The sequence below is a fragment of the Onychomys torridus genome, chromosome 10 (genome assembly GCF_903995425.1).
Source record: "Onychomys torridus chromosome 10, mOncTor1.1, whole genome shotgun sequence".
In the NCBI taxonomy this organism is placed as follows: domain Eukaryota; kingdom Metazoa; phylum Chordata; class Mammalia; order Rodentia; family Cricetidae; genus Onychomys; species Onychomys torridus.
The window spans coordinates 63,604,992-63,630,164 of NC_050452.1; the positions used below are offsets into that span (position 1 = coordinate 63,604,992).

Sequence of the window (25,173 nt, forward strand, 5' to 3'; positions counted from 1 at the left end):
CTATGAAACTATGGTCATCTGGACTACACAGCAAGGCCCTGTCTCAAAGAAAAAGAGCATCTCGTTTTCATGTCTTTAGTGGTGCCAGGAACTCAGACTCAGCCTTAAGAGAAAGGAGGAGGAGCAAGCTGAGAAGGATCACTCTATTGGAAAAACCTTCCAGAGGGTATGGGAAGCTGCAGCGTGGTGGCTAGGTCACGACATTTAATCCAGTGGGCACTTCAGCAACTTCAGCAGCTTGTACCTGCTGCCTTCTGGCCAGTCTCAAGCATCACATTCCTTCCTGTTATCTTAGGAAGCCTCCTAAAGAGGTAGGTGTCTCATAGAAAGGAAGCAGACCTGAAGACAGATTGAAAGTGATCAAGGCCCTGTTAGGAACAAATGGGAAGAGTTTAGGAACCATTGTACCACCGGACAGCCCAGAAGGCAAGATGGCAGAGGTTCTGAAAGACGTGGGACCAGGCTAAAAGAGAACTGTCGTGGATGTTGTGTTGGGAGTGTTCTCCACTCTTTCACTTTTAGAAGCTGTGACAAGGCTCAGTTAAAGAGCACTAAGCAAATCTGCTTTCAACACAACAGTTAGTAATTCAAATGGAAGCCAGAAAGTTGTACAAGGGAGTGCTTCCGTCATGACAGCGTAAGTTCAGCAGAGAAGGCTGTTGGAGTACATCTTTTAAAACGAGATGACTGTGAGATCCGAAAGGGAGAAGTTGTGAGATATAAAAATGTGAAATATAAAATCCTCCACTGTAAGGGCAAGAGACACCATAACCTCAAGAATAATCAAGATGGAGCAGAATGGAGACAATGGTTTCTATGATAGTAAACACCAGAAGAAACCACGCAGAGTGGGCAGCGCAAGAACAGGTGTGGAAAGAGAAGAGGACCCTGCTTGTTCTCCTGTTGCTTAGTACTGTGAGGTTCTTTATAGTATGGAGCTCATTGCCTTCATAAAACTACAAAATAAGCTTTAAAAAGAGAATGGCACCATGCATCAGACTGTGTGCCAGCCACTCCAGAAAAAAAGAAAAAACAAAACAATGTTATTCTTCTATATCTTCTTCCAAATTTGCCTGCAATCTATAAGAACAACCCAGCTCACAGCATCCTACATCTGTCAGCTGCTGCAACTCTAGCCTGTGTGTTTGCCTGGTAGGATCCTGTGAGATGATCATTAGCATGTCTACTGGTATTGTCATTGTTCAGGACTTGTGTAGGCAGCCGTTTCTAAGAGACACAGTCTCATGCAGACTTCCTGATCCTCTGGCTCTTGGAATCTTCCTGCTTCCTCTTCTGTGATGCCTCCTGAGCCTTAGGTATAGGAGTTGTGTTGAAGATATAGCCTTTGGGCTGCCCTCTCCACCAATCATTATTTCTATATTGTGTCCAGTTGTGGTTTTCTGTAATGCTCCCCTGTAGTTGTTTTGTTTTGTTTGTCTGTTTGTTTTATTTGCTTTTACTTTTTGGGGGCCCACTACCCAGCTCCCAAATAAATACACAGAGACTTATTCTTACTTATTAATGCCCAGTCTTAGTATGGCCTATTTCTAGTCAGTTTTTTCCAATTTAACTTGTTTCTCTTCTACATTTTGCCTCTGGGCTTTTGTGGGGGGTCTCTGAACCTAAGTCCCTGTTCAGGGCACTCACTATCTGTGGGAGGACAGCTCCCACCTTTTAAAAGGTTCCTATAAGGAGGAGAGAGGAATAAGAAACTTTTAGATAGAAAGATAGCAGAGAGGAGACGGACAGAAACACAGGATAGCTTCAGGAGGACCTGGATCAAAATCCACTGGCCCCTTCTGTCTCTTCAGAAGGTCTTTCTATAAAAATGCTTAGGGGTGGGGCAAAAGATTTTCCCCTTGCCAGATCAAAGCATACCGCACAGCCAAGTGCAGGCCCTTCCAAACACCTAACAACTACGCCGTGGTCCAGTCATTCCCTTATGCAGTCCTGCTGGGTAAAGCAAGCTCAGATCTCACTAGGAAACCTCTGTGGGTCTCCACAAGCTTTTTACCTTTCTTTATTCTATATGTCTGTCTTCCTTTCTTACTCTGTGGCTGGCTGTGTGGCTGTGTGGCTGGCCCCTGGCGTCTTCCTCTCCTTCTTCTTTTCTCGCTCCTCCCTCACTCTTCTCTCAAGCCTAGATTTCTCCTTCTATTTATCCTCTCTGCCTGGCAGTCCCACCTATCCCTCTCCTGCCTAGCTATTGGCCGTCCATCTCTTTATTAGACCAATCAGGAGTTTTAGGCAGGCAAAGTAACACAGCTTTACAGAGTTAAACACATGCAACATAAAAGAATGCAACACATCTTTGCATCAATAAACACATATTCCATAGCATAAACAAATATAACACATCTTCATGGGCCTATGAGGATGCTGGACTAAAGTCTATCAAATTGTGAAAACAGGAAAATGGTATACTATGTGAATTATCTGTCAATAAAGATCTTTAAAAAATATAACACATCTTAAACTAATATTCCACAACAGTCTCCATCTGCTGTTAAAAGAAACTTCTATGATAAGGGGTGAGAGTTACACTTATCTGTGAGTCTAAATGTATGTTTTAGAATGTGGTTAGGAATTATGCTGGTACAATAAAGTGGCAGTAGTGGGTTCTATTCTAAGATCCATGATTTCAGAAGCCCTGGGTATAAGCACCAGATATGAACCTTAAGTCCAATTAAACAGCTGTTGGTCATTGTGGTGTTTAAAGGAAAATGGCCCCCATAGATCCATAGGGAGTGGCACTATTAGGAGATATGGCCTTATTGGAGGAAGTGGTCACTGGGAGTAGACTTTGAGGTCTCAGCCATGCCCAGTGTGGCAGTCACTTCCTACTGCCTGCAGGTCCAGATGTAGAATTCTCAGCTATCTCTCCAGCACCTTGTCTGGCTGCATGCTGTCATGCTTCCCACCATGATGATAATGTACCAAACCTCTGAAACTGTAAGCCAGCCCCAGTTAAATGTTTTCCATTATAAGAGTTACCATGGTCATGGTGTCTCCTCACAGCAATAGAAACCCTAACTAAGACAGTTACCATCAAGATATTAAGTGCCACTATTGCATCTTTAGGAATATATTGACATGCTGGTCAGTGCTATAATCTTTATGTGGCCAATTGATAATACCATTAAATTATAAGAGACATTGGTCAGAATGCACAATATTAAGGCAAGTTTAATTACCTTTGGTTAAAGAGAATAGTAAGGAACCCCTGAAAAGTTTAACATCATTATCAATTCTAGTTTGGAGGTAGACATGGTAAAGCTTTCTCCTATGCATTCTATTTTAGAAGGCACTTAAAATATAAAGGAACCAGTGACAATTATCATCATGACACAGAAGGACTGCACCAAAGTCATAAATGGTAAATTAGATACATAGTAATTTGGATCCTGTTTTTTAAGCAAAATTTAGGATGTTTGGCTCAATATGATAATAGGTTATAATACTGACAACATAAAATTTTTAGAGTTCTTACAAATTTAGGGAATGGTGTTAATGACAAATAGGCTTATTTTCTGAAATAAAGTGTAGTGCGCGCGCGCACACACACACACACACACACACACACACACACACACCATTTCTTTTTTCAGGGCCAATAAAGGTAGACCAGGATTTCAAATAACTTGACCACCCAAATGACAGGTTTGGGTAACTTGAGATTTTGTTTTGTTTTGTTTGAGTGGTGTTGATTTTAAAATGCAAAATGTCAAAAGAATTTCATTGGCCATATGCATTTTGTATAAAAAGTATTGATCACTTTGCATATATTAAACTTACCTTAATTGCAAACTTTTGCATATTTCACAGTTCAGACACACATTTAGTCACACATACATAGGGTATATAATGTACAAAAATCACCTGAAAATTACAGCAGCCACGAAAATCAGGCTTTGCTACTGTACACTGCACAATGTCAGTCATCCACTGTGTCCAAGGATGACAACAGCCCTACAGGTCTGTGTGAATACCATGTGTGTGCCTATGGCCACGGAGGGCAGAAGAGGGTGTGGGATACCCTGGAACTGGAATTGTAGACAGTCATGGGAACTGGGTGCTGGGTACTGAACTTCAGTTCTCTTGCAGAGAAGCCAGTGTTCTTAGCCACAGAGCCATCTCCATAGCCTCAAAATCTTTGTTTTTTTTAAGCCAGTTTTTATGAATGTTATTAAAAACAGACCTGTATCTTAAGGAAACCTTATTGTTTAAAGCAAAGACTGTATTTTAGTTTCATATTCATGTCCTGAATATTGACCTTAGGAATTTTAATAACCTGCAATCACCATACACATATCAAACCTTATATGACTTACTGGAAGCTTCTATGATATGCTTCAGCATTCTTGTTTTGTCTCCATCTTTCTTTTTCCATTTTGGAAATATTCTTTCTCTTCTCTTAAGATAACTCCTTATTTTGCCATACAAAAGACTTCTCTTCAGAAAATTATTTTTTTAACTTTTATTATCAAAAATATATCCTGATGTTTACATTTTCTCTCGAATCTCCTTCTCTCATTCTTACTAATTTCTTTTTACTTAATCTCTTACTTAATATTATGAGACAAAACAAGCTTATTTATCAACTTATTTTATTTTATTGTGTTTTGTCTTTTGCGACAGGCATTCCCTGTGTAGCCATGGCTGTCCTCAAACTCAGAGATCCACCTGCCTCTGCCTCTGCCTCCTCCTCTGCCTCTGCCTCTGCCTCCTCCTCTGCCTCTGCCTCCTCCTCTGCCTCTGCCTCCTCCTCTGCATCTGCCTCTGCCTCTGCCTCTGCCTCCTCCGCCTCTGCCTCTGCCTCCTCCTCTGCATCTGCCTCTGCCTCCTCCTCTGCCTCTGCCTCCTCCTCTGCCTCTGCCTCTACCTCCTCCTCTGCCTCTGCCTCCTCCTCTGCCTCTGCCTCTGCCTCCTCCTCTGCCTCTGCCTCCTCCTCTGCCTCTGCCTCCTCCTCTGCCTCTGCCTCTGCCTCCTCCTCTGCCTCTGCCTCTACCTCCTCCTCTGCCTCTGCCTCCTCCTCTGCCTCTGCCTCTGCCTCCTCCTCTGCCTCTGCCTCCTCCTCTGCCTCTGCCTCTACCTCCTCCTCTGCCTCTGCCTCCTCCTCTGCCTCTGCCTCCTCCTCTACCTCCTCCTCTGCCTCTGCCTCTGCCTCCTCCTCTGCCTCTGCCTCTACCTCCTCCTCTGCCTCTGCCTCCTCCTCTGCCTCTGCCTCCTCCTCTGCCTCTGCCTCCTCCTCTGCCTCTGCCTCCTCCTCTGCCTCTGCCTCCTCCTCTGCCTCTGCCTCCTCCTCTGCCTCTACCTCCTCCTCTACCTCCTCCTCTGCCTCTGCCTCCTCCTCCTCCTCTGCCTCTGCCTCCTCCTCTGCCTCTGCCTCTGGCGTGCAGGGATTAAAGACATGCCACCATACCAGGCTTTTATTTCCCAGTTCATTAAAAGGAAGCTTAATCCAGATTATATGTTGGACACAATGTAACAAATCAAGAACACCTGGCCACAAATTCTCCGACTGTTCAGGTCCTTTCTGTTGTAAGTCCCAAGCAGACAGCATCCTTACATGCTTTTGTGAACCAGTTTCCTTTCAGCATTTCATTCCTTGTCAGTTGCAGGATGCTACAGTCCATCAAGAGCTGTCCAAGACGACAGCTTCCCGTGTCCTTGGACAGTGAAATCTCTTGTATGAGCAAAACAAAGGCAGAAGATAAAATACACAGACTAACCCCACAATTGCAATTTGGTGTACAAAAGGCACTGACTTCCTTCCAGACTTTACAAGATCAAAACCAGCAACCCTTTTGCCCTCAGATGAATAAACATAGTCAGAGCATCTTGCCAGAACATCCCCCCAAGGAACTGCTGCCAGAAATAGAGGCGTTGCTACCCATTCTAACAGTCAGAGCCCTGGAATAAACCAGATGGAACGAGACAGAAAGATACTTTGAAATCAGAGGCATGAAATCAGGAATAAAAACAGAACAGAGCGGAACAAGCTAAAACAGAGGCCAAAACAAGGAACCTGAACCGAAATGTATAGCAATTCAGTTTGTTAGGCAAAGGCTCCAGAGAGTGCCTGGAGCAGAGGGGAAGTCCCCAAGTAAAAGGACTTGGCTGCCCTTCCGGAGTTTCTCATCCCAGAACCAAACCCCAAGCCCCAGCCCAGCGGCAACTGTGATTCCTTGTTAGCTCCATGACGTGTCCGAGTCCAGATGTTGTGCTTGTAGAGTTGCCCGAATGCTGGTGTTCCTTTACCAGTTCCTAGCGGTGTACCCGCAGATAGAATTGAATTTGAATCTTTGATTCTCGCTTTATTCAGAAAGCCAATAGTCCAGGAAGGCAGCAGACTAACATCCTCAAAAAAAAAAAAAAAAAAAAAAAAAAAAAAGATCTTACATCTTATCTCCAACCCTCAGATCACCTGGGAGAAGGAGGAGGCAGGAAACAATCATTCTGTTGAGCTCAGTGTTGCCCCTCCCCCCACCCCCCACTTTCTGAGACCTGTGGGGTCCGTGCTGCTGTTACTGCTCCTTGCCCTCTTCCCTCATTCAGTAGGTGTTTGGGCTCAAGTCCTTCCTGAAATGCTGGGTCTCGTTAGTCTTTACTATTCAGTAGGTGTTTGGGCTCAAGTACTTCCTGAAATGCTGGGTCTCGTTAGTCTTTACTAGAGTCGGCCTTGCATCTGAGCTGGTGAGGAGCAACTGGGAACAAACATTTAACGGTGTGTGTGTGCTAAGCTGTTAATAGCATGTATGTGTCGATTCCTTTCCCTAAAATGAAATATAAATGTGTCATTATAATACAGAGTAGGAAAGTGGCCCCATCCCTCCCTTCTGTTCTCTATCAGACATACAACATAGAACGTGAAAGTAGAAAGCGGGAAAGAGGCAATCTAAAGGGAGGAGACAGTGGACCTGAGATGGGGTAATGGAACACATGTGCCGTGAAATCAGAAAAGGAACTTCTTAGGTGGAGGAAAGGGGCCTGCAGAAGAAGCATGTGTGTGAGAGAGAAAGCAGTGGAGAGAAGGAAAAAACAAAACAAAACAAACAAACAAACAAAAAAAAAACCAGAACGAAATACATGGCGCTGGAGATGCTTGGTGAAATGTTCGCCTTACATGTTTAAAGTCTTGGGCTCTATCCCCAGCACCACATAATTAAGGTGTGTGATGGCACACGCCTATAATCTGCTTGGAAAGTGGAAGCAGGAAGATTAATGATTCAGGGTCATCCTCAGCTACAAAGTGAGTTCTAGGCCAGCCTGAGCTACCTGGGATCCTGGCTCAAAAAAAAAAAAATGACAAGAAATTAAAAGAAAAAAGAGCAAAGTATAATGAACAACACACCACAATGAAACCCATGACTTTATCTGCTAGCTGAAAATAGTTACAAGGCGTGTGGTGTGGTCAGGCCATTAGTGTGCCACAGTCTGAAAGCCTACCACAAAAGAGTACCGAGTAGCCAGTTTCATGTCCCACTCCTTCTGCTTCTGCCCACAGGCCAGAGAGGAGCTCCTGAAGAAGGAGTCCAGTCACAGCCTCCAGATCCAACACCAGGCCCACCCGCTGGAGCTCCAGGCCCTAGAGGAGAAGGCCAGACAAGATCCTCTGCTACTTGGTAAACATCCCACTACCCACCTGGGAGAGCCCAGCTGCCTGCATGCTCTACAAATGGAAACCCTGGCACGCAGGGCACACAGGCCACGGCAACAACACCGGCTCCATTCCCAACTATCCGTTAGACCTGAGGGGTAGGGGTGAGGGTTCTAGGTTGAATCTTCCTTTTCTATAAAAATGGATCTATAATTGTCTCTACCTCATTGTGTGCATTAAAAATGCAGTAGAACTCAGATATGAGGCCTGGCACAGGTTTCACTGGAGTGCCTCAGTTCTGTGGATTTCCATCCCAGTGACATCTTCTAATTGGGGAGCTCAGGCCCCCAGGCTCCACCTGAATTTCTTCTGCCTGCCTCAAGCTATGGCCAGCATAAAATGTGTCTCTGGTTCCATTCTAACATCAACACCCCCCACCCCCAGTGTTCCAGGAGTTAGCAGAAGCAGTTAGGATCTCTGGAATTAAGCTATCTAGCTTTCAAACCTAATTCCTACTCTCATTAGCTGCGTGGCCTAGGCAGTCCGCCATCGTCCAATGAGGGCACCAACAGTGTTCCCCTCACAGGGCTACAATGACTTGTTGAGTCAACTTCTCCTGACAGATTCTGGCTTTAGTCTGAATCCTGATGGATAACTTCTGGCCCCATGAGCCAACCAAGATCCTGTGCCCATGGCTAAGAGTTTTGTCTCCTTAAGAACTGACATACATATCAAGGTTCCTGACTTGAGACCCTTGACTCCAGAACAGGTTCCTTGCTCTTCCTTTGACTTGGTGCCCAGGCCCAGCGTTGCCTCAGAATCTGGTCTAGACTGAGGCCAACACACTCTACCCTGCTACTCCTAACCAGCCAGCAGTAGCCACCCAGGTGGTTCAGAACAAAAAAGAAACACTTGGAATGTTGAATCCTGCTCCACCATTTAATAGCTGCGTAGCTCAGGGTTGCTTACCCTTTCTGTTGCTTATAATAAAATGGAGCTGGGATGGATGGGGGAAGGAGGATGGCAGGGCAGTGGGATTATACATACCATATAGGGTGGTTACAGGGCACATCAAATGTCCCTTATATCATACCCTTGCTTCTGTGATCCTGGAATACGTTTAGGAATGATCTCTCACTCTTCTTCCTTCCAGAGTCCCTGAGGCAGGAGCTGACAGAGCAGCGAGTTGCCTGTTCTGAGCATCAGAAGGGACTGGAGCAAAGGGCCCTGGGACCCTTGGGGAAGTGGCAGGCCGTCAATCAGTGTTCAGAGGATGGCACAGACCACACCTTTATTACAGAGGTCAGTTCGTTGGCCCTGTCCACAACATATTCCTTCTAAGACAGCATTAGGCTCACAGAGAACATCCATCCCCATATGGATGGGCTGTGGGAATGAGATCTCTTTCCTGCTAGAAATAGCAAGAGCCTGCTCCCACTCTTCACCCCTAGAAACACTTGGTGGTCTGCAGGCCCCCATCTTGGAAAAGCAGAAAGCAAATCTGGAGTGTTACAGGATACTTACAGTTCAGATACCTGTTTGTACCTCTTAGCTCTCCAAGTAGCTAGCTAGTCTGGGTCATTCTTCCAATCTGTGGGGGAAATATCAGAACACTCCCCAGACCAACTAAATTCCCTATTTGAGCCTCAAGCTTCAGGTATCGGGGTAATACACAGCATGACATTGTGGCGGTCACTGGAATACGCTCCATATGCTTCAATGTATCAATAAAAAAATCTCCTCTGCCACTGGCTACAAACCGCATCTACAGCCCTGTTCTCTCTTGGTCTCCTGGGATCTGCACCGGCACCCTGACTCTGCCTCCTTGTGACATGCCCCCAGCTTGATGTTGAGACAGCTCCACACTAGGGTCTCTGTTCATCCAGACCTTCCACACTCAGAATTCCTGGAGAACTGAATGTTGATACAGTACAATTGACTCTAGTATCTCCTGACCATTAGGACAGTGACTGCAGGGAAGTGGCAAGGTTAAAGACATGGCAGCTTGAAACGGGTGAAATGTGTGGATTACCTGATCTCTTATTAAACTCTCAGCGGGCCAGATTTAGCCAACACCCCAAACAAGAAGAGACTGCATGGGAGCCCTTCATCAGAAACCTGATACAGTTCTGTCAGCAGCACCCCTAAGTCCCTCGTGCTGAGCTGGCCTTGGTGCCTACTGGAAAAAAAAATTAATGTCTCTACCTGCTGCCTTCCCCTCAGGATGTGGGCGTTGTGGAGCCTCCCGGTTCCATGCCCTGCGCGGCCCAGAAGGGGCTCCTGGAGGAGAATGCTCAGCTCCAAGGCACTGTATTGCGCCTGCGTGCAGAGGTGGAGCAGCACCTGCAGGAGGCGCTGCAGCTGCGTGAGCAGCGCCGGTGAGTCGGCCATCCACCTTCCATTCTTTCCCTTCCCTTCCCACATTCCCATTCCTCCCTCCTCTTTTCCCTCCTCCCTTTCCTCCATCATTGCTTGGAGCCTCTGAGATCTGAAACGGGACTCTCCTCTGTAGTTGGAGAGCTTCTCTCCAGGTGCCACCAAGCCCTGTTAGTTCAACATCCCACTTGCAAAATAAACACAGATATTTATATTATTTAAACTGTTTGGCCATTGGCTCAGGTCTACCATTGTCTAGTTCTTACTCTTATATTTAGCCCATTTCTATTAATCTATACTTTGCCACGTGGCTCGTGGCTTACCAGTACCTTATCTCTTTCTTGTCATGGCAGCAGCTGGCAGTATCTCCCTCCCCCAGCCTTCACTTTCCAGAATTCTCCTCCTCCTTGTTCTGCCTACCCTATCCTTCCTGCCTGGCTACTGGCCAATCAGCACTTTATTTATTTTAACCAATCAGATCAACACATTTGACATACAGAACATCCCACAGCACTTCCTGTTTTCTTTTTTTTTTTCAAAAAGCAAGGTTTTAACTTTTATATAGTAAAATTTCAGATAACAAAATAATTATCAAGCAAGAATCACAGTTACAATATTAAAGAAGATATCCTATCATCTTACATTTGTGAGTCTAAGGTTTTATATCTAACTTATCTTTTATCATAACTGAGGAAATTATAACTATCTAGTCTTCAACCACATCAAAGACCTCAGAAGGATATAATATTACCTGAGAACTGGGAGAAGGATGCAAACAACTTTCGGGAGTCTTGCAGGGTAGACAGAGACAGCTGGCAGCCTGGACAGTCACCTAATGTTCCTTTGTAAAGTTGGGGCATTTGTCTTCAGCCCACAGGGCTAGAGTCTCTTGGTCACTTCTCTCAGTGTCCTGTAGAATGTGTGGCAGTTTCCTTTGCGAAGCAGGAACCTGAAGGACCATTTTGTCAAGCAAAGTCCAGTGGTCACCTTTCTATGGGTCCTGCATGTCTAGTTGATCAAGCAGTCTAAGCAAGTACAGTTTCTTGCCCAAATGGCTATTTTTGCCAAGGTGAAGATAAACGCCATATGAAGTCTTCAATGCCCATCCTCCTCTCTGAAGTAAATCAGTGTTTCCAGGAGCAGACATGTCTCACTGTCCAGAAACTCTAAATTTTAAAAATATTTTAAATGCCATATTTTGTAGGTCTTTGAAGTACTTGAAGATTACCTATCTATCTGAAATATCTCTATGTATACCTAGAAGACTTAATTAACATGGCTACGAGTATGATTATCATAGATGACTAATTATTAATCTATTCTTAATTATCTATTACAATTTAAAATGAGCTATACAAACATAATACCTTAAACAGGAGTAGAAATATACATACAGTATAATAAAATTAACTTTAAGTTTGTATCAACAGACTAAAATCTATACCAATGTAAAACATTTTAAACAAGTTGTTGCTCTTTAGAAGTAAGTTCCTTAATCTACCCTTTTATCCTATTATATCTATATCATATTCCCTTTTTTTCTTTAGAAAGAGATCGCATTTATAATCAACCTGCTTTAAATAAAAATATTGGTTTTTTTTCTGTCCCACACCAGAGGGCTCTTTTGATTTGGGACAAAAAAATCTCTTAACCTTTTCTTTTAGCAATATGTCTGGGTTTAGAGAAGGAGTGAGCCAATTCCATCTCCAAAGCCAGCTTGATAATTTTGGGAAATTGGGCGTCGTTTTTCTTACTACTTCCTGTTACTTCCTGTTGGAGGGGGGCGCTGTAACTTATGAGGACACAAAGAAAATTTTAGGATTATGGAGTAGTCCATGAGGGTAAACCTCTGAGCCAGTTGCCTTGAAACCATTCTGGATGTTGGATCATCTGGGTCATGGAGTCATCGGAGACCTTTCAGGTGGTCTTGGCTGATCAAACCTGATGTATCTTAATCTGGAACAAATCCACAGCCTCTGGCTTTCTGTGGAAACAAAAGCAGAGACTCTTTTCCAAAGCAACATATTCTTATATCCAGATTTTGGAGTCAAGGTACCTTTAAAATTTACGTATTTGTTTAACTCAACAGCTTTTACGATCAAATCTTTTTTCTGTAGTTAAAAATCCCAAAGACAACATAAACCAGATTCTCTGTGTAATATCTATCTTTGTAAGACTGAAACGCCGCTGTGGCTGCTGGCTCTGCCCACCTCAGCTTCTCAAAGTGGCGGTGGTACAGTTTACCGCCAGATCTGGCTCTGGGTTTGGAGCCAAGTGTACCATCAACTATCAGAAGCAGTTCTATCAAAGCAGTGCATAGCCCAGAAACCTTTTTTCTTTTTTCTTTTTTCTTTTTTTTAACTAGCAAAGGCTAAATCCACCATGCAGCAGAGTAAAGTGCTGCTTATAGACTCCTCATTCCCGCCACACTGCAGGTCAGACATACAGGCCAGGAACCCGCCATAGTAGCTCAAACTGGCAGGCTGCTGCTAACTTGAAAGAGACAACTAGGAAGCTGTTTTTAGCTCCGTTTTAGAATCTTTTTTGTCAGGTTTTAGGTGGAAATTTTAGCCCCAACATGTAGGGCGCCATTTGTAGTTGGAGAGCCACCAAGCCCTGTTAATCCAACATCCCACTTGCAAAATAAACACACAGATATTTATATTATATAAACTGTTTGGCCATTAGCTCAGGTCTACCACTGTCTAGCTCTTACTCTTATATTTAGCCCATTTCTATTAATCTATACTTTGTCATGTGGCACGTGGCTTACCAGTACCTTATCTCTTTCTTGTCATGGCGGCAGCTGTCAGTATCTCCCTCCCCCAGCCTTCACTTTCCAGAATTCTCCTCCTTCTTGTCCCACCTACCCTGGCTACTGGCCAATCAGCACTTTATTTATTTTAACCAATCAGATCAACACACTTGACATACAGAACATCCCACAGCACTCCTCTCCCCTCAAGATTTCTTAGACTCTTCTCTTTCTTCTTCTCCTCCTTCTTCTCCTCCTCCTTCTCCTCCTCTTTCTCCTCCTCCTTCTCCCTCCTTCTCCTCCTTCTTCTCCTCCTTCTTCTCCCTCCTTCTTCTCCTCCTTCTCCCTCCTTCTTCTGGTTTTTCAAGACAGGGTTTCTCTGTGTGGTTTTGGTGCCTGTCCTGGAACTCCCTCTGTAGACCAGGCTGGCCTTGAACTCACAGAGGTCCGCCTGCCTTTGCCTCCTGAGTCCTGGGATTAAAGGCATGTGCCACCACCGCCGGGCCGGCCATGCTGTACCTTCTTAACTAGGCTATGGTTGCATCTTTTAAAAAAGGGCAATGCCATCATGGCTCAGGGGCTCAGGGCAATAACGTGTGTGTAGAAAGTTTGGCCCCCCTACCAAGCATGGAGGAAGTACCAAGCTGGGAGAGTTTCCTTCTTTGCAGGAAGGTTTTTAATACAAATTCAGACTCTTGAGTGGGACTTCTTAGGGTATCTGTTTCTTTAGGAATAAGATTTGTCAGTTTGTTTTTGTCAAGGAATTTGTGTGCTTCATCTGTTTTTGCATGTTTCACTCCAGAGTTAGTTATTCACAATTTCTCTTTTATCATCTTAATACACAGAGGATCCTCTTTCCTCTGATTATTTTCACTTGTGTGTTATGAACCCTGCTGGGCCAGTTTTAAACTACTTCCTACTTTGATTGAATTCAGTAGTTTTTATTTTATTTTATTTTATTTATTTATTTTTTATTTTTTATTTTTTTTGTTTTTTCGAGACAGGGTTTCTCTGTAGTTTTGGTGCCTATCCTGGATCTCACTCTGTGGACCAGGCTGGCTTCGAACTCACAGAGATCCACCTGGCTCTGCCTCCCAAGTGCTGGGATTAAAGGCGTGCGCCACCACTGCCCAGCGGTAATTTAATTTTTAAAGCACTTCTTTATAAGAGAGAAGGGAGGTGTCCCAGAGGTTCATATAACTTGCTCTACCTCACACTTACAGGTATGCAGAAAGGCTAGGGTTTGCACTTTGGTCAACAATTGTAACTTTTCTGTTTGTGCATGACCACAACCAAGTTTTAAATTTCTCCCAGGCCTCAGTTGCCCAGAGCATCAGGCATGGGAAAGCCCAGCACATAAGTGGTAGAGAAAATTTAGACAAAGGAAAGAGATACTGTGTGTAAGGCACTGCCTCTAACCCTAGCACTTAGGAGGCTGAGGCAGAGGAATCTTGAGTTCGATGCCAGCAGAAACTACATACTGAGACCTTCCCGACTACTACCCTGACACCCCCAGAAGGGACTCCTGTAGTGGATAGCCATCCCAGCATTGGCCTGGAAGTTCCAACCCCCATTGAGGCTTTGGTAATGATCACGCCCACAAGGCGGGGCAGAGGAGGGAGCGGGGGAAGACCGAGGATCAAGAGGAGGTCTCTCTCTTGGTTCCCGGACCCTGGACGCTGGAGGTAGACCGAGCAGAGTTCTCCAGAGAACACTGCCGGACTGCACTATACCTTTGCCAGACCCTGCAACCTACCCCTTCATTTGTAAGTTACTCCACAAAATAAACCTCCCTTTTAACTACGTGGAGTGGCCTTAATAATTTCACCAATAGATTCCATGCCGAGTATTTGGAACAAGGTGAGGCACATAGCACTGACTTAAAAAGGGGGTGGGGAATCAGCTGTTAAAATTCATAAAACTGAGTTTAAACCTGGGGTCCGGGAATGTAGCTGGTGGTAGAACATTTTCCTACCATGGACACTCTCTCTCTCTCTCTCTCTCTCTCTCTCTCTCTCTCTCTCTCTCCCCCTCCCTCCACTGAACACTTTACTAAACTAATCACCGTGTCAGATGTGTCAGATTCAGTGGAGCTGAGAAGGAGCTTGAGAATTAGCCCCTGAATTGGAATTAGTTAGAATTTGCATTCCTGAAAATTTCCCAGGAGGTGCTGGAATTGGTGAAATTGTAACACCACTCTGAGACCCTGCCTCACCCTTGCTGCTGTAATAGCCAAAGGTGAGGGGGACTCCAGAACAGAGAATGAAGGAACTGGCCTCCTCCAGACAGAAGCATCTATGAAAGATAAGCCAAAGGGAGCTGGACATGGTGGCACATGCCTGTGATCTCAGCGCTTGGGAGACTGAGTCAGGAGTGCCAAGAGTTTGGGGCCAGCCTGGGCAGCATAGTGAGCTCCAGAGTAAGACCCTATCTCAAACAATGTAAGACAACCAATGTGAGAGTGTCCACGACGGGAGCTGACCACAGCAAGATGGGTGGGCTATTCCCTTCCCACCCTGTGCATTCACATTGTTGTGAAATAACTCAATCGTCATCTAACTGAGGCCATAGGGCCTCCCTCCCAGGTGTACCTGAAATATGAGTTCATCTAAGAGCCAGGAGCCTGGAGGAGGTGGTGCACGCCTTTAATCCCAGCACTTGGGAGGCAGAGCCAGGCAGATCTGTGTGAGTTCAAGGCCAGCCTAGTCTACAGAGCAAGATTCAGAACAGGCTCCAAAGCTACACAGAGAAACCCTGTCTCAAGAACCCCCCCCAAAAAAAAGAAAGAATGGAAAAAAAAAAGAGCCAGGAATCCATCTGGCTGAGATGGAGCACCATAGATCAAGAGATGCACCACATAACCCTAGTCACTTCTTTCTTCAAGTGAGGAAAGCAATGATCCTTCACCTGGGAGAAAAAGCCAGCACATAAGAGTATACGTGTACTTCCTGAAAGTGGAAGGCTCCCCTAAGACTCAGCTGCGGCCCATTAGGATCCTCCTCTAGAGAACAATGGTTGCTTGTGGTTGAAAAGGGTTGTGCCATGGACTTCTCCAGATATCCATGAGCTCAATTTCTCCTTGCAATGACCCTGTGAGGTAGGTACTATGTCCCTTCCATCTAACGGAAGAAGACACTGGGCCAAAGGTCACACAAATAATAGCAAAAGCCAAGGACTTTAGCAGCCCGGCCCTAACTACCACCCTTTACCTGTCCCACCCACCTTTCTGGAAACCCTGGATAGGGTTCTCCTGGGTTTCAGAGGTCGAGGCCTGAGAGAATGCTTCCTCTGCCTCAGAGGAGGGGAGGCAGGGGAGGGGAGTGTTTTCTAGGGCTCCCTCCAGGTCTCTTTTTCTTCTTCCAAGGAAGGCAGCTCTTTTGATTCAGGGTTCTCCTTTGCTGATGTGGGAAGAGCCTAAGAAGGGTTCCCACGGGGAGGCTTATCCTCAGTTTCATAACCCGGAGACCCCAGGTAGACTTCTCATAAGGCACTGGGATATGACTTAGTTCAAGGCCTTTTAAACTAGGCCACCAAACGGAGAAATGAGCCCCAAAGCCCAAGGGCTCAGGCTCGGAGCCTGGGTGACCCTGACTGTCTTTCGTCCATCACAGGTTGCTGGAGGAGGACCAGAAGGCCCAGAGAGCCATGGAAGTGGAGGCACTCCGCCAGGAGCACCGGAAGGAGATGCAGGCCATGGTGGCGGATTTCAGTGGTGCCCAGGCCCGACTCCAGGCCAGGCTGGCTGCCCTGGAAGCTGAGTGAGCAAAGTCTTAGGTTCAGGTGGGGAGGGACTGGCAGGTTACCATTTTGGGAAGTGACCAACTCGTTCTAGTGTCTCTAGGCATTCATGTTTTGTTTTGTTTGTGTGTGTGTGTGTGTGTGTGTGTGTGTGTGTGTGTGTGTGTGTGTTGTTTGGTTTTTTGAGACAGGGTTTCTCTGTAGCTTTGCAGCCTGTCCTGGACTAGCTCTATAGACCAGGCTGGCCTCCAACTCACAGAGATCCACCTGTTTCTGCCTCCCAAGTGCTGGGATTACAGGCGTGTGCCACCACCATCCGGCCACATTCATGGCTTTAAAACTTAGACGTTCTCTGGGTTCCAGAAGCTCTTCATTTCTAGGCAACTGAGGATGGTTGGTCATCCCTCATTTTATTTTATTTTCTCACTTCTATTAGTTATTTGAGAATTTCATAAATGTGTTTTGATCATATTAACTCCCATCAAGTATAATTTGTACTGCCCATATATTCTTGAATATGTGGCCATCCAGTGGAGGAGCAAATACCAGAGGCTGTACTCATAAAGAAAACTGACTCCCCGTCCCACGGCTATCATTGCCAATAGCCCCTCAGCTAGATGTGGGACTTGGTGTTCATCTCCCATATCCATGCTGGGATTTTGCCCCCGTTGGGTGGCCCTTGTCACATGCCCATCAGTCTTGGGCCGTTCAGTCTACCTCATTGGCTCTTCACAACCAACCACTATTTCGTGCTCACTTTAAAAGGAAGGAACTACTGGGAATAGTGGCATATGGAGGCAGAGACAGGTGGATTTCTGTGAGTTCCAGGCTAGCCTGGTCTATATGGTGAGGCCAGCCTGGGCTACATATAGCGAGACCCTGTCTCAACTGCACAACCACCTTCCTCTCCCCTCAACGAGGGGAGAACTTTGGCTCCAGGTGAAATGGTAGAATCAACAAGGCAAACAACAGGAAGCAGCAGGTCCAGGATGAGGAGAGGGTGGGGCTTTCTCACGCTAAAGCCTTGAATCCCTGTCAGGAGTCATCAGCTCTGTCTCTCTACCTCCACACCTGAAGGGTTTCTTGACTCTAAGGCCAACTCAGGCTGTGCTCTGTGCCCCCAGCAGGTGGGGCAAGAGCCTCATGGGCATCAGGGGACCCTACAGGCCTAGGTGGGGTAGGGCTCTTGCTCCAGAACTACACCTGGCCCCAGAAGCCTGACTTCGGTACAGTCTGTGTGCACAGCCCTTAGTTCTGAAGGTGTAAGAGAACTGGCAGGAGCCGGATCGGGGTAGGTCCTGGGTGGCCATGCTTAGCAGTCTCCCACCTGCCTGCTGAGAAACCTCCACAGAAGGACTAACCACCTGCTTTGAACAGGCTGAAAGATTCTGGAGAGAAGCCAGGGAAAGGGACTTCGCGGCCTGAGGACCTGCAGCTCATAGGCCGCCTGCAGACGCGCCTGAAGGAGAGAGAGGACATCATCAGGCAACTTACGGTGAGGACCAGGCCGGAAGGGGCGGTGCTGCCCAGCGCGCACGCGCAGTAAGCGTGCCTACTTTGAGCCTGGTGTTTCTGTGGATGCCTAAGTAAAAAGTTGCCGTCACGTCAGTCCTTCATTATTTCCCCTATTACTAATAAGTACGAGAGGGAGGGGAAGGGAGGGGAGGGGAGGGGAGGGGAGGGGAGGGGAGGGGAGGGAGAGAGAGAGAGAGAGAGAGAGAGAGAGAGAGAGAGAATGAGAGAGAATGAGAATGAGAATAATACAGGCAAAGAAAAAAATCCTACTCCCTAAGTTTAACAGCATTTGTTTGATGTTGATTCTGTAATTTTTTTAACCTACAGAATTTGATAAAAATCCATTTACTTATCTTGGAATTGTAATAGAATCATTCAAATTTGCCATTGTTGACCTTCCTTTTGTAAGATCAGCCACCTGTTTTCAGGAGCAAACCCATTCCCTAGTCCTTTGATTCTATACCTCAAAAATTATTAAGATTCGACGCTGTCTTCCTTAGGGATATCTCTCCCCTTGGTCTGTCTTTGACTCAGAATTTTATTAATAAGGAATAACTGCTAACTTGGTAAGTGTAGGAAGGTATTGTACTTATGATTGTCTTTTTAAATTTAATTATGTGTTTATTTATATCTAGGTGTGTATGTGTGCACGCCACATGTATATAGGCCCCCTTTAGGCCAGAATAGGGTGTCAGGCTCCCTGGAGCTGGAGTTACTGACATTTGTGAACTGCCTGATTATAGGCACTAGGAATTGAACTCAGGTCGTCTGGAAGAGCAGTAAGTGCTCTTAATTGAGCTAAGTCCAGCCCCAGTTATGATTATCTTAAAAGAAAAGTCACTCAGGTTAAGAACACGCATTGCTCTCATAGTGGGCCCAGGCTCAGTTCCCAGCACTCCCATGTGCTTCTTCAGTCCGTACCCCCATACAAATCAAGTGTGGTAGCACATGCCTGAAACCCAGCACTTGGGGGTCAGAAAGAGACCGGAAATTCAGGGCCACGCTCATCCTTGGCTGAATAGTATGGTTGAGGACAACTTGGAGTACATGAGACCCTGTTTCAGACAAAGGCAAGGGAGAGACAGGTCGAAATTTTTTTAGTATGAGGAAGAGTTTTCTTTGATTAATTACTTTAATTTTTGTACTAAGACTTTACTTTCAGATGCTCAGTATAGTTAGATTTTCTTCCTTGCTAAGGCAGCTTCCCCTTTCCTTCACTGGTAGCATGAAGCCTGGAGGTGAAGGTGCCTTCACCTGGAGGAGAAGTGTTTCAGTGATTGGCCGCTTGACTGCCACTCACCTACCCACCCCCACTTCTCCAAGGCTTCCTTCTGCCACTCCACCATCTGGACAAGACCATGCCTAAGCCCTCTAAGGCCTGGTTGCATTGATTTTCCAGGAAGAGAGAAGGTTTCACTATGCGGCCTTCCCCAGTGCGATGTCCCACAGGAATCGGTCCTTCTCTTTCAATCCTCACCCGGGGTACTTGACCCCTTCCATGAAGGTAAATCAGTTTTAACACATCATACAATATGCAGGTTTCCTTACTTCTCAAAGCAGCTGCAGCATATTGATGGGCTGGGGGCATCCAGTGGAATAGTCTAACGTGCTAGCAAACAGTACTAAGAGATTGTGCGTGGCTTGTACTTTCTATGAACCTTTGTGTTTTCTAAAGCAAATATGTGTCACCATTAATATCCCATCTAGATAATGGGAGAGGAGGGTGTAGTAAGAATATCCCTCTTCTTCCTTTATTTCTCTGTAATACTTGTGGATTCTGTAAAGATGAGCACTTTCACAACCCTTTCATCTCCTGCCACAGATTCCCTACAAGTTGAAAAGAATCAGCATTGTATAGTTCACAGAATAACAAACCTAGACTGAGTGGACCTGACAGTATCTCATTTGTGGTTTTTAACTTATCCATCTTTGTAGCAAGGTAACTTGCACTCTAGTGGCTAATGAAGAGGAATGTGGAGATGAGGCAGGGCCAGTCCCTGTTACCATATGCCCTCTAAAATATTTTTTAAATGATAAAGTATACCTTTCCCCAAGTCTTGGATAGAGATCATAGACCTGTGAGCTTTTTAAAGATGCAAAATAAAGATTGGAGGAAAAAATAGTTTGAAGGGATGGGGCATAGCTCCGTGGAAGAGCTCTGGCATGCTTGAAGCCTGGATCTCATCACCAGCACTGCAACAAATTATCAATTAAACAATTGAGGCATGGTTTCACTGTGTAACCCTGGCTGGCCTCGAACTTACTGTGCAGATCAAGCTGGCCTTGAACTCACAGAATTCTGCCTACCTCTCTTCCTGAATGATGAGATTATTAAAGGCATATGGTAATATGCCTGGCCTCCAAACAAATTTTCAGACAATATATAAGTAGTACCTCTTTTCCTTGTCATTTGGGTCAGGTAAGCCTATTCGCTTTTTATAATAATGCTATTTCCTGGTAGCACTAACAGCTTCCCTCCAACACAAACAGAAAAAGAAGATGGAGGAAGTGCCCAGCCGAGTGGTCAGCGTGCCAAACCTTGCCTCCTATGCAAAGAACTTCCTGAGCGGAGATTTGAGCTCCAGGATCAATGCTCCTCCCATAACTAAGTCACCCAGCCTGGACCCAAGCCCTAGCTGTGGCCAGCCTTACAAACCCACCCAGTTACTCGACGGGAAAACTACCACAAGGTGTGTGGAGGGGAGGGTAAAGGTGGTACTGTTTCTCCAGGGCAAGGAAGAAATTGGTATCTTCTCAGGTCCCTGCTAAGACTCTGGTATCTGATCTAAAGAGAAGGAGCCCAGCCTTGGACAATGAGTCTAGCCAAATGGGAACACTGATGATAGAAACTTGTTCTTTGGAGTTCTGGTGCCAGATTTTAGAAGGCCTAATTTTTATGGAATCACTTTATTTATTAGATCTGTATTCAAAATCCATTTTTTTCTTGGCTGTGTGGCCTTGGACAGGTGATCTCTACAGTTCCCTGTCTTAAAAATGAATACAGCACCTACCTGATCAGATTGGTGTGACTAAAGGAATTAATCCAGATGATATTCTCGCCCTCAGACACGACCCAGAAGTGTGTCCTTTAGCTGAGGCTACTTTTCAGTGTGAAGGTATTATGGAGGCAGTTAGAGCCTCATGATGAGTGGCTGAGTGTAGGTGGTACTGACGTACCTTTCTCACCTTCCCCTGTAATGTTCCTCTTCCAGAGGCGTGGGGTTCGCCTTTGTCTACTTTTCCCTTCTTATCAAGCCCTCTATTCAAAGGGCAGGCTCTAAGTTCTGAGCTTGAGGTTTGCATTTAGAAAGGCCCTCCTCTAAAATACTCTGGTTCCAGTTCTCTGCATGTCAGCCTACCCATGGCTGCTTAGACCCCGAGCCAGGACTAACTGGCCACCCCTGAATGAATGTAGCCCCTTTGGAAAAGGGTCTAGGGCAGAGCATAGCAGTTTGCCAGCTCCTGACTCTCATTGATAGGCACCTCTGCTTCAAGCTTGTGTGTGTGTGTGTGTGTGTGTGTGTGTGTGTGTGTGTGTGTGTATTTAATTACAGTATCTATGGGTCAAGTGTGGTGATGCATGTCTTTAGTTCTAGCATTCTGGAGTCAGAGGCAGGTGAATCTACATGAGTTCTAGGCCAGCACACTCTAAATAGTAAGTTCTAGAACAGCCAGAGCTACAAAATGAGACCCTCAAAAATTTGGTATTATTTATTGGGGAAGGGTGGCATCTGCCATGGCACACACGTTAACAAAAGTTAATCAGAGGACAACTTTTGGAAGTCTGTTCTCTTTTACCATGTGGATTCCAGGAGTCAAACTTGGGTTCTCAGACTTGGCAGGCTCCTGTTCTATATGAATCTTCACAAACGAAGACTATTTAGCCAGGTGACAGTTTCATCAACTGCTTTTTCTTCTTTTTGATTTATTAGGCAATTTTCATAGCCTCACTTAGATGCTTACAAGTAATATTCTACAGAAGACTCATGTTGGAACATTGTTTTATTTTTTTACGTTTTTCAAATTTGGCTTACTGTCTGATATGTGCCTAAAATATGATAATGAAAGGTACAAAATGCATCATCTCATTAGCACCATAACCATCAGTCATCAGTGAAAGAATGGAGAACAGTTGGTGGTTAAACAAGAACTGGACACTCTCCCACTCGTCCTTCATAACTCATTTCCAGCTGCTAACATAGCTGCTCATGGTCTAGTATGTTGTGAAGGAATAATAAGCACTTAGCTTCTCTGGGAAGGATGGTAGGATATTGTTTATTACTGAGTAAGTTTCAAAACCATGTAAATTTTTTCTTTGATTTTAGGGCACAAGATGGAGAACCAGGCCAAGCCAAAGAGGCCCCACAGAAGCAAGGCTCTCCGCATCAGGAGTGGTTTACCAAGTACTTTTCATTCTGAACTGGTCTTTGGGATCTGTTCCAATAAGTACATTAGAAAATCATTTCAACCATCTGAAGGAATGAATTAAAAATCACCCAACCAGGTAACTAGCTGGTAGTGACTTACATGTGATAGATTGCTAAAACGAAGTGTGGCACTAACATTCCAGTTTCCTTGTGACACCTGCTTACTTTACAATTCTTACAGTTAAAGCTGAAACAAGCCAGTTATTAAAAAGCACCCCTTGGGCAGGGCAGTGGTGGCACACACCTTTAATCCCAGCACTCGGGAGGCAGAGACAGGTGGATCTCTGTGAGTTCGAGGCCAGCCTGGTCTACAAAGTGAGTTCCAGGACAGCCAGAGCTGTTACACAGAGAAAGCCTGTCTTGAAAAAAAAAAAGAAAGAAAGAAAGCACCCCTTGGAAAATGCTATTAATCTCTGATGACCAAATTACCAATCATATTTCTAGTGCTTGTAATATCACATTCCACTTGGTGGGATATCAGACTTGTGACTGCCATGGTCTGCTTTAAAAATGTTTTCATTTTTTTTCTTGGTCATCTCCACTCAAAGAATTATGCTATATATTTCCATATATATAAAATGTTAATTCCAAAATGCACACCTCACCTCAATATGAAGAGGAATAAAATAAAGCCAATGAAGACAAAACAAACGAAAAACATCAGACCTACCAGGAATGGACTGTAGTATGCTTGGACTGCATGTTTTGGCTTCCAAGGTCTAGCACAGACCACAGACTACAGAGGGACAACACCTACCTCACACAGGACTCTGTAAGGTTAAGCAACATACTCTAGGTACAGCCATCAGCCTGAACTGGAATGCTCCGTCAACTGTCCCACCTTCCACACATCAGCTTCAGCGACCATTGTGCAACAGTCTTTTGTGAAGGACTGTCCTCTGCTAACAAGATTGCTGGACCCCTTTGCATCTGGGTCATCTGCCTCAGATGTATGGCTTCCCCACTGCATGGACTCCCAGGAGAGCAGGGAACTGCCCATGGTGCTGAACCTGCGATCAGTCCTTGTCTTACCCTCTGTCAGAGCAGATCTGACACAATTTTCAGTGTGTAGACTTTTCTCTCTGGTGCTGGCCCAGCAAGTGGCTTATCAACAGATGCCAATTCTATGCATTGTCAAATATTTGCTCTTTGAATAAAACCCTACACAACTGGGCAATAAAAATGGCTATGGCTTGTATAATTAGATGAAGATAGAGCTCTGAAACAAATTTCACATTAAGTTCAGATTGTCTATAAATAAAATGTAGATAATTAGATCATTTTTAGAGAAATGTAAGTAAAATAAGTTAAAAAGCCAAACAAGACTATGCTGTTGTTGTTTCGGTGTTAGAATTTGAACGCAGGCTCTTCCTTGCCCCTGGTTAGGGAAGTGTTACACCACTGACCTATGCTGCCGCCCTGCAATAGATGAACGCCCCATTGTTTTTCAGTGCCAACTTTTTGTCTTTCCTGCTCAGGATGTGTCTGATATAACCTGAAGACACTGCAGTGTTGGACTACTATACTAAAATTTTCAAGATGGGGTTAATTCACAGACAACAGAAATGTCTTACTTGAGGGCTAAGAAAACCATGAAGTTGCTAGCAGAGTGAGAAACCCATCCTTTATCAATCTCCACTATGGTTTTAGCCAAGAAATCCACAAAATGTAAACCTGACAGTCAGTGCTTCATAAAGTGGGTGCCCCCAAAGGGGGTTGTGAAACAGGATTTCATGTAGCTTACAACAGCCTCAAAACTTGCTATGTAGCTGAAGATGGCATTAAACTCTGATCCTCCTTCCTCTGCCTCCCAAATGCTAGACTACAAACATGCCATCATGCCCACCTTAAATTTTTCAACACTGTTTAACTTAAACATTCTAATTAAGGGGACTTGATGGCCTTGGGTTCTCATTGGTCCATGTGCTAAATATCATACAACCAAGCACGCAATGAAAATAGTAAAATAATGCATAATCAAGAGGATGCCTAATTCTCACAGGCATACTGCAGAGCAAGTAACACAGAGATAGCCACAATTCATAATGCATATAGAGAACTAAAGTTGAAAAAAATTAAAAAAACAAACAAACAAAGGTTATGTACTGGGATGCAGTGAAGGGGCATTCAGAAGCTTCATGGACCAGATGGCTGCCCCAGACTAGGCATTGAGTGCCCAGGGATTCAAGGCCCCAGAAACCAAAATGGGCAAGATCGAAACCAAGCTGGAGATGCACTGACTAACTGTTCATGAGATATAGAATATTTTGCTTTGAGTAAAGAGAGGTACTCTGCTCTGAAAAAAAAAAAAGCATATAAACCTCAGACAATCCAAGCTAGCCTTTGGCCCTCAGACTTCCCCTGTGCCTTCCTGTGACTCCATTCCTTACACTTACCATCACTGCACAGCCCAGAGCACTCAGCACATGCTCTTGAGGTGTGTGCCTTCAAGACAATGATAAAGGACCCAGAAAACACAGCTTACCCCAGATAAAAATCCATCATTAAGGTTAAGTATCCTCCTGTAGTAAAATATGCCAGTGGCAACATATTTTAACCTCTTTTGACCCACATGCAAAATGTGATCACCCTGTGCCCCTCTGGAAGCATGGCATTGTTGAGTCAGATTCCTCATGAGGTAGTTCAGAGTTTTGAAACAGCAAATCTACAGGTTTGCCTATACTACTATGGGTGGTTATTAAGGCTGACACAAAACTCTATATTCCCTGGCTTCTCAAACTACTAAAAATCTTTTCCTTCAG

The 25,173-nt window shown here is 45.0% G+C and overlaps 1 protein-coding gene across 1 annotated transcript in view; it reads left to right on the plus strand.

Moving 5' to 3' along the window:
- The window catches only part of Fam184b (family with sequence similarity 184 member B), a 101,014-nt gene extending 78,332 nt beyond the window's left edge, over nucleotides 1-22,682 (plus strand). The window contains exons 9-16 of the mRNA XM_036201602.1: nucleotides 7,508-7,625; nucleotides 8,754-8,902; nucleotides 9,824-9,978; nucleotides 16,343-16,489; nucleotides 17,847-17,964; nucleotides 19,384-19,488; nucleotides 20,475-20,674; nucleotides 22,310-22,682. Coding sequence (XP_036057495.1) covers nucleotides 7,508-7,625; nucleotides 8,754-8,902; nucleotides 9,824-9,978; nucleotides 16,343-16,489; nucleotides 17,847-17,964; nucleotides 19,384-19,488; nucleotides 20,475-20,674; nucleotides 22,310-22,403 — 1,086 coding nt within the window. The 3' untranslated portion in view covers nucleotides 22,404-22,682. The remainder of the gene's footprint in view (nucleotides 1-7,507; nucleotides 7,626-8,753; nucleotides 8,903-9,823; nucleotides 9,979-16,342; nucleotides 16,490-17,846; nucleotides 17,965-19,383; nucleotides 19,489-20,474; nucleotides 20,675-22,309) is intronic.
- The last annotated feature ends 2,491 nt before the right edge of the window (nucleotides 22,683-25,173 follow it).